Source organism: Sinocyclocheilus grahami, unplaced genomic scaffold, assembly GCF_001515645.1.
Source record: "Sinocyclocheilus grahami isolate Dianchi unplaced genomic scaffold, SAMN03320097.WGS_v1.1 scaffold895.1, whole genome shotgun sequence".
NCBI classification, from domain to species: domain Eukaryota; kingdom Metazoa; phylum Chordata; class Actinopteri; order Cypriniformes; family Cyprinidae; genus Sinocyclocheilus; species Sinocyclocheilus grahami.
The window spans coordinates 166,798-176,341 of record NW_015506074.1 but is presented as its reverse complement, the minus strand read 5'-3'; the positions used below and the strand labels follow the sequence as shown (position 1 = coordinate 176,341).

The 9,544-nt window shown below is 33.7% G+C and overlaps 1 protein-coding gene across 1 annotated transcript in view; it reads left to right on the top strand.

The window, feature by feature from the left end:
- Window positions 1-9,544, top strand: part of LOC107563883 (protein kinase C-binding protein NELL2-like) — a 60,801-nt gene that overhangs the window by 41,557 nt on the left and 9,700 nt on the right. Inside the window, exons 6-9 of the mRNA XM_016248851.1 lie at window positions 3,008-3,080; window positions 3,185-3,267; window positions 4,853-4,981; window positions 9,090-9,192. Coding sequence (XP_016104337.1) covers window positions 3,008-3,080; window positions 3,185-3,267; window positions 4,853-4,981; window positions 9,090-9,192 — 388 coding nt within the window. The remainder of the gene's footprint in view (window positions 1-3,007; window positions 3,081-3,184; window positions 3,268-4,852; window positions 4,982-9,089; window positions 9,193-9,544) is intronic.

The window sequence follows — 9,544 nt, the reverse complement described above, 5'->3', positions numbered from 1 at the left end:
TGTGTGTGTGTGTGTGTCGCTGACTCGCAGAGAAACCAAATGACATCCCGAGTTGCTATAAATTCAGAGCGTTCACCTCTATTTCCCTCTCATTGCCATGGAGAATCCGGAGAAACCTGCGTCGGCTTTTGAATTCATGGTAGGAAAATTGAGGAGGCAAGACAATTTCGAAAACAATTTCTCATAAGTCACGGCGCTCGGCTCCCGCGAGGGCCAAAATAAATGCTTTCTGGCGGCCCGAGAAGGGCCAGGTTGCCATGGCAACCGAGCGGCCGCACGCCGCGGATGGAGGCCAATCAAATTAAGGCACATATGAAACAAATTCAATCTGTATCTGCTTGTTTTGCTTATCAGAGTGGGACAGCGGCGACTGGGAGCTGTTATTATGCTCCCGCCGCCCACATCATTTCCTCCCCGCGACGCGTATTATGTCCAATTACCCGAGTGCGTGGCCTTGCCCACCTCCTATTAGAGTCTCCTCGCTCGGGCCACGGCTGCACTCAAGCGCCGCTTCATCTCTGCTGGATCCCGAGTGCTGCTGTTTGATTACGCCACGAGTCGCAAACTTCTTCACTGGAGCCGGGTTCGTGCCGCCAAGCCAAAAGCTGCTGGCTGCCGAGTTCGTGAGTGATCAGTGTTTGACATCGAGAAACTATCCGCAAACTAAAATGCATGGAGCAAAAATACAGTTGGATAAAAAATAAGCATGAATTATTACTGTTGAAATTGGCAGCACTAAAAAAATACTGCAAGTAAAATATATATGCAAACTAAATATATATAATCAAGAAACACGACTAGAGTTTTTTTCAACTGCTTACCCACCAAATCTGTACTTGTCACACAGTTTCTGAAAGCTGACACTCAAACAGCAGAAGCACACACCAAATCTGCAAAACCATACGCTAATTCTCAGCCTTTCACTCAGTTTTCAATTTCATAAAACGCTTTTTGCAAAACACGACACACAGTTCTCTATGTAACACACACAAATCTAACAGGAATTAATCTTATGGCAAAGGTGTTTGCAAATGTTTGCTTTTGAGATGTGTTTGTGATATTTTGAATGCAGTGCTTCATTTTGCAAGAGATGTGATGCATTTTGCATTCTTGTGTGTAAAGTTTTGAAAAAAAACTTTAAAAAAAAAAGAGGCAAATATTTGAAAATGTGTGTAAGCTGTTGAAAAAAACCCTGTAAAATAAATAAATAAATAAATAAAAATAATAGTTTCATATCTTGTTATATTTTGCAGCCCCCCCCCAAAAAAAACATAAATAAATAAAATAAATATATATATACACATGCAGTATATAGTAAATTAATTAACAAATAGCAAATTAAAAAATTAAAAAATAAAAATAAAAAATACATGTAAATTAAAGTGCAATTAAATAAAAAAAATTATTAGTGTTAAATTTGGCAGTCCTAAAAATACTCCACATAAAATATGCAAACGTATATATACTGTATGTATAAGAAACTTAAAAAAATATATATAATTTCATATCTTGTTACATTTTGCAGCACAAAATAACAAATACAACTAAAATAAACAATACAATTCCTTTAAAAAAGTAAAAAAAAAACATACATTACATCCTTTAATTTGCACATTTTAGTTATTAGTATACATATGTGTGTGTGTGTGTGTGTGTGTGTGTGTAACATATGCAACCTAAATGTATCAAAAAAAGAAAAAAAATCTAAATTGCATGTAAACAAAAATACAATTAAATAAAACTAATCCTAATAATTATTAGTGTTAAATTCAGCAGCCCTAGCAAGAACAAAAAAAGTAAAATATGCAATCTATATATATTTTAAAAAAGCAACAACATTTAATTGGATCAAAAACACTGTGAAAATTGTGAAATATTATTGCAATTTAAAATAAGTGTTTTCTATGTGAATATGTGTTAAACTGTAATTTATTTCTGTGATGTGCAGCTGTATTTTCAGCAGCATTACTGCAGTCTTCAGTGTCACATGATCTTCAGAAATCATTCAAGAAACAGTTCAGATTATTATCAATGTTGAACACAGTTGTGCTGCCCAATATTTTTGTGGAAACTGATACTGATTTAGTTTTCAGGATTCACAGATGAATAGAAAGTTCAAAAGAACAACAATTATTTGAGTCTTGTAACATTATAAATGACTCTACAGTCACTTTTGATTAATTTAATGCATCCTTGATAAATAAAAGTTAAAATTTCTTTAAAAAAAACATCTTTTGAACTAATACTGATGTATCAACTTCAAAGCTTTTATGCATGTACAACTACAAGGTGTTTACATTTCAGAAACTCAATATTTTGCATTTTAAACGTGCACTAGAAGCACAATTTACACACAAATACCTACCAGTACTAATAAGATCATGTTGATTTTAATAAAGGATCATCTCTACATGGCATCCAGCGACATTCAGGACTGAATTCTGAATAACGTGTGCGAGTTTGATTCGACACGGAGATAAAAGCTCTAAATATAAGCCGCAAATCGAAGCTAAGAGAAAAGCAATATGGCTTAACAGGTGCTAATCCAGAGAACATGTCCTGGGGAAAGGCCACGCTCATCCGTGTCCTTCGTTTCGCTCTCTTATTAGTGTTTTCAGCGCTTAAGCTTTCTCTTCATATTTCGCCCGACAAATAAAAGCAGCCTTGAACATCTAAAAGCCACTACTTCAGATTTTACCCATGATGCTCACTGCTGGTGACTGTATATACAGGGACATTTCTTACTTTATAAAGCTGTTTTCTCAGTGCAGTTCCACACAGCACGTAATCCATGTTAATAATACATTTTTCTGGGTCAGAACGACATGTCGTTAATTCATTAGATTCGCTCAAGGTCATAGTTTGCTGTGTGCTTCTTGATCAAACTCTCTCAGTCCCATTTAATGCCATGCAAAGAGCCATGAATGCATGTGTTTAAATGTAATTAATATTTCTCCTCTGATCTAATCGTGCTTCTGAATAACCTCTGCGTGTGTTTCTGATGCAGGGAGTGATGCAAGACGTTCAGATCCTTGTAATGCCTCAAGGATACATCACGCAATGCCCCGACCTCAACCGCAGTACGTGCCGCTAATTAGTTTATTTGTGATTGTCGAATTAAACATATGCAATGGTTTAGTCGTTGCATTTTGCTGAACGCATCTGGTTTATGTGTCTTTCTTAGCCTGTCCAACCTGCAACGACTTCCACGGACTCGTGCAGAAGATCATGGAGCTTCAGGACATCTTGGCAAAAACCTCGAGCAAGGTGATGCTTTGTTTCCGTGCAACTCAAAATTGAGTTTGATAATTGGCTTTATTTATCTACTGAAGTCACAGTGACACAACAGAGGAATTTCATTCGTTTTGAAAGCATTGGAACACAAAAAATGAGAATTTATAAATAATCTCCATCAGATTAATCAAAAATAACTTTGCCATTAACTTTCAACCACTGAGATAATATCTTATCAGCTTTTAATTTTTATATTTTCAGTTTTTAATTTTGTTATTTTTAGTAGTTTTTTATGTCTATTTTTATTATGTTTTTAAAAATGTTATTTATTTAAGTTAAACTAAATAAAATGAAACATATTAATTAGCTTAAATAAAATAAGTTTATGTTTTTTTGTATATTTTTTTAATTGAAGTGTATTTTATTTTATGTAACATTTTTTTATACTAAATATATTATAGTTTTTTAAATAGATATTTTGAATTAGTTTTATTTTTATATTTTCCATTTTCATTGCCATTTTAGTTAAAATGTTAGTAATTTTTTGTGTGAATGTCATTTTTAGCATTTTTCTTAACGTAAATATATATTTGTATTAATATTTATTTCACTTTTAGTTTTATTTTAGTACATCAAGTTAAATGAAATGATAAGAAAATATTAAAATATTGAAATAACTTATGAAAATAAGAAATGTTGGCAACTAGCTGAAATAAAATGTAAGTTTTTATAAATTTTCTTTAGATTAAAGTTTAAAATTTGTATTTTGATTAACAAAAATTTTGCTTCAGTTTTATTTTTAGATTTTCCATTTCCATTTTAATTTCAGTTACAGTTTTAATCATTCTGTGGTGTTTTTGTTATTTTTTAGTTGTTTTTGTGCTATACTTATAAAGTTTTATACATTTTTATTTCAGTTTGAGTTATTTCATTACATCAAACTGAACTAAATTAAAATGATAAATGTTGTCTCTTTTCTTTTTAATATTTTATTTGACTTAAGTTAACTAAAAACTTAAGTCAAATAGGTAACTTAAGACTAATATATATATATATATATATATATATATATATATATAAATATATATAAAATATATAAATATTCAGTATAACTATGATCTAATGTGTCTGGATATATTCCATATGTTGTGTATATGGTAACTCATACTGAAAAATCAAAAAACCTTTCGAAACTCAAATTATAGTTCTGTATCTCGTTTGCAACCTCAGATTCAGGAGTTAAATTGGTATTAAACGTTATTTTCGATGTCTCAATCCTGCTCTGCAGTGAGCTGGCACTAAACGCGGCGTGTTTCTCCGCTGTTTGTTTGACAGATGAATCCGAGCCTAGTTTCTGCGAACATCTGGCTTGTGTCTGTGCTGTGAATTTAAAGGCTTGTTTATGGTGTTGTAATAACTCACGGCTGCCAAAAACTCTGCCGCTGATGAGGAAAAACTCTTCTGATCAAGCGTGTCGGCAAAACACCTTTGTATCGTCCGCTTAATGAAAAATGCAAACGGACGATCGCAAATAATCAATCAACTGCAGGCGTTTCCTCATCTGTTTTCTGTAAGAAAGTGAGTTGAATTGGGGTTTAATCTGCTCTCTCTCCTGCAGCTGTCTCTGGCTGAGGAGAAGATGAAGGGTCTGGACTCCTGTTACTGCGAGAGGACGTGTCACGTGAAGGGAGTGACCTACAGAGAGGAGCAGACCTGGACCGATGGCTGCAAGAACTGCACGTGTTCGGTGAGTCTGACGGCTCGGCTCGTATGCAATGCTAGGAGGAGTACTTGCAAATGACAGATTACATGAGGAAAATTTTAGTTATTTTTTTTTATTTAACCAGGCAAGTCAACTAAGAACAGGTTCTTATTTCCGATAACAGCCTGCCAGGAGAATCAATATCTCCTGAGAAACATACAAACATGCATTACAATACATAAAGCACATAAAAAAAGAATAAGATCTCAGTTTAAAACCTTTACAGGTTGAGGTCAGAGCACTCACTAGTAATTTTTTAAATTCACGTACTGGAATATTTGTCTGTAGATTCGATAGCTTTTGTAGCACATTCCAATCATTTGGGGCAGCATATTCATAAGTTGTTTTCTTGCTAGGGATAGTCAAGGAAATATAATTAGATGATCTAGTTGTATACTATATACATATTGTATACTATATAGTTGTATACTAGTTGTATACTACACATAATATACCTGTACATACAACTGTCTATTGTTATATACCTGTACATACAATTGTCGATTTGTATATTTTTATTCCTTATTTACTTGTTCTATTTTTAATTAATTAATTTTTTTTATTATCTGTGTTTTTTGTTCTGTCACTGTCATTCTGTTGCACTGTGGAAGCTTCTGTCACGAAAACAAATTCCTCGTATGTGTAAACATACCTGGCAATAAAGCTCATTCTGATTCTGATTCTGATTCTGATATGCATTAATATGAGGCAACTTTTGAAGATATTCAGGTTATAAGCCTAGCAGAACTTTGTAAATAAACATATACCAGTGAATTTCCCGTCTTGTATGCAATGATGTCCAATTCAAAAGAGAGTATAATCCACAATGATGCGTTCTGTAAGGTGCATTAATAATTAATCTAATTGCTGCATGATTCAACACATCTAATTGTTCCAGAACACCTTTACGTGCATTTCTGTATACTACATCACCATAATCAAACTAGGGTAAAACTGTGGTTTCAACAAGATGTTTCTTGGCTGATGTGGTAAACACAGATCTATTTCGATACAAAAAACTAAGTCTAGATTGAACTTTCTTCTGAAGATTAGTTATGTGATTAGTAAAAGTCAAAGAGCTATCAAGACAGATTCCGAGATATTTATATGAAGATACTACTTCAGTTTTTGCTCCATCTGAAGATATAACGTCTTTATTGCCTTGCTGGGTTTTTTCCAAACCACATTACTTTTGTTTTTGTATGATTTAATCTATCCTGTTTTAAAACTTCATCATATGACGATCATACAGCGTAAAGAATAGCATCAACCACATTGGTGAATACAGGTTTTCTGACTACCTGAGAAGTATTATTAATGAAATTGAAAACAGGGTTGATCCTAACACAGAGCCCTGAGGGACCCCTTTATTAATAGTTAATGGTTCGGATAATTGTTGATCAATCTTTACATTTTGGGATCTGTTGAATAAATAGTTAGAAAACCAAGGTTAAATTAAACAATTAGTTAGTAACATAATCTAGGTTACTCATTTTAGGTAACTTTTAGATTACTTTTAGATTACTTTTTACCTAACTTGTTTTGAATTTACCATTCAAAATCAATAATACATTTCACAATTACAGTATTTGTTTTATACATAGTGTTGCAAAGTTATTTATATGACCATTCCATATTGTGAATATAGTTAAAGCTAAATGATAAGACAGACAGTAGGATTTACAGAAAGGAAACTTTAAAAGAGAAAACATAACAATTAGGCAGAATCAATGAATTATAAATAATTTGTGTGAATGACATGTAATCATGTAATCCATAAAAAGTAACTGTAATCTGATTATGAACATTTTAAAATGTAATATAATCAAATTACAAGTAGTTAATTTTTGGAATCTAATTACATAATCCAGATTTCATGTAATCAGTTACTACCCAGCGCTGCAGATATGTATGGTGAATAAATGGTGAAGCTTTTGATACTTGAAAAAAAGTGTTATTTATACATGAGAGCGATGAAGAAGCATGAAGTATAACTTTAATGGTAATTAAGTCACATGATTTATTGATGCGCTTGGAGGAACTTAATCGGCAAATATGTTTCCATCACCCATTATTCGCATTAAACCTTTTTCGCATGAGTACAAAAACCTAAAGCGAGAGTAAAAAGTTTTTTGCGAATTAAGGTATTTTTAATCAAAAGTTGGCGCTTCCATCACTCATTTCTCATGCGGTACTTCAAAATGCACATTATAACAGAATAATGGAAACATAGCTAACCTAAAGTATCGTTCTCATCAGGCCGGTATCGATCCGATACCAATACCAATGTTGTATTATCAATACCAATATTATCGATATTAGGATCAATCTGCCCACCCCTACTTTATAAACCGAGGTTTACTAGTTGAGTGGCGCACACACGACTAGACGCCGTTTCCTCACCCAATCACGCAGTCTGCAATTAGCTAATTAGCAGCGCGCTTGCATGTCACCTCAAAGGTCAAACGCGACAGCACATTCCTCTGACGCGCGTCCTCACCGTGTAGCAAACGTAATGTAAACACAGATGTGAAGCACGTCTCGCTGAAAGCTTTCTCTATCCTCCTTCTTTCTCACTCATTGCACATTTATTATCTGCGAGTAAGACGAATATTTTGCCGAATGCAAAGTGACAGACAAAGGGATTCTGTCCTATCTTTAGAAGTCCCTGTGCTCTTCTGACAGATGCTAGCTGGTCTCCAGCGCGCTCAGAGTGTCCAAACAGACAGCGATCGCGGTTCGGATGAGACAGGGGTCCCAGTGAAACTAGGAACAGGAAGTTAGTGAGATCCGGACAGTTTGTGAAAGGAACATTAGCTTAATTCTACTTAAACAGACGGATGTCGTGCTTTAGGGAGACGTGAGTCCCTGTAAAGCAATCTATTATGGGATTAAATATGGATTTATGTACAGTATATACCGAATGCTGTGTCATATACTGTGATCAGTCTTTTTTTGCTCTTATCTACCAGTAACACATCATTATATATCGAACAAACTGAAACATCATTGAAACAAAGTCAATTTACTTGAGAAGTAAAATTGTGTAAAATATTAAGACCTGTTTTCAGAGAATATATATATATTGAATTATGTTTTTTTTATGTTTTATTTTTTTAAATAATTTACGTATTTAAAAAAAAATAGCCTGAATTAAATAATGCAGTTCTATATGTATATTCTTTAAAAAATCTTAATATCATCTTAATATCTTTTCTGATTCATTTAGCGATTCATTTAACAAATAGCTATCACTATAGTTGTACTTATCATTATAGTTATTTTAGTTGTAATTATTGTTATAGCTATCATTATCGTTACAGTTATCATTATATTTATTGTTATAGTTATAGAGGTTTTTCCTGAACACGGAAGTCACGCCTGACTCTTAACCGGAAGGATGCTTTGTATTTCCAGTCTCCAGTGTTTCTAGTCAAATTAGCGTATATTCCGAGCGGATTATCTAATGTTAAACCTATTAAAATGTTTTAAAAATGCACATGGCTCAATAGTGCCTTCACTTTACTTCCTATGGAGACCGGAAAAGAAGAGCATCCAATCGGAAGTTAGAGTTGGTAATTGTTTACTCAGGAAAAAGGTCTATAGTAATTATGATTACAGTTATCGTTATAGTTATGGTAACAGTTATTGTTATAAGTACGGTTGTCATTATAGTTATGGTTATAATTATAGTATTATAGTAACAGTTATTATTGAAGTTGTTGTTACTATAGTTAACATTCTAATTATTAGTTATAGTTACAATTATAGTTGTCATTAAAGTCATTTTTATAGTTATAATTATAGTTATTATTACTGTAAGTATAGTTACCAGTATAGTTATTGAAGTTATTGTTTATCATCATTATAAGTGCAGTTATCATAGTTACAGTTATCATTATAGTTATTGATATACTTATCATTATAGTCATCATTATTGGTAAAATCATTGAATAAATCATTGAGTAAATCATTTAGTGAATTGTTAAAGGGTCATTATTATGAACAGTATCTTGACTGCAGTGTAACAACAGCTTCATCTTCAGCAAACTAGCAACTCACCAGCACTGACTGAATGTTTGCACTTCTGTAGAATGGAACGGTCCGCTGTGAGAAGATTCTGTGCCCCCTGCTCGAGTGTCCTGATGGTACGACCCCAGGGTATGTGACAGGAACCTGCTGCAAAGAATGCCAGTGTGAGTACAAACACACACACGCACACACACACACACACACACACACACACACACACACACACACACACACAATTACAAATATACAAATGTGCACCCACATGCATTTAACACACACACAAATGCGCACACACACTCACACATGCATGCATACACACTCGCACACACGTGCATGCACACACACACAAATCCGCACACACAAATACCCTCACACACACACACACACACACTCAAACACCCTGCTCCGTGTATATGTTCTGTCACTCCTTATTGCCAACAATAGCACTTTTCTCCCATCACTCACACACACACACACACACACACACACACACTCACACACACACACACACACACA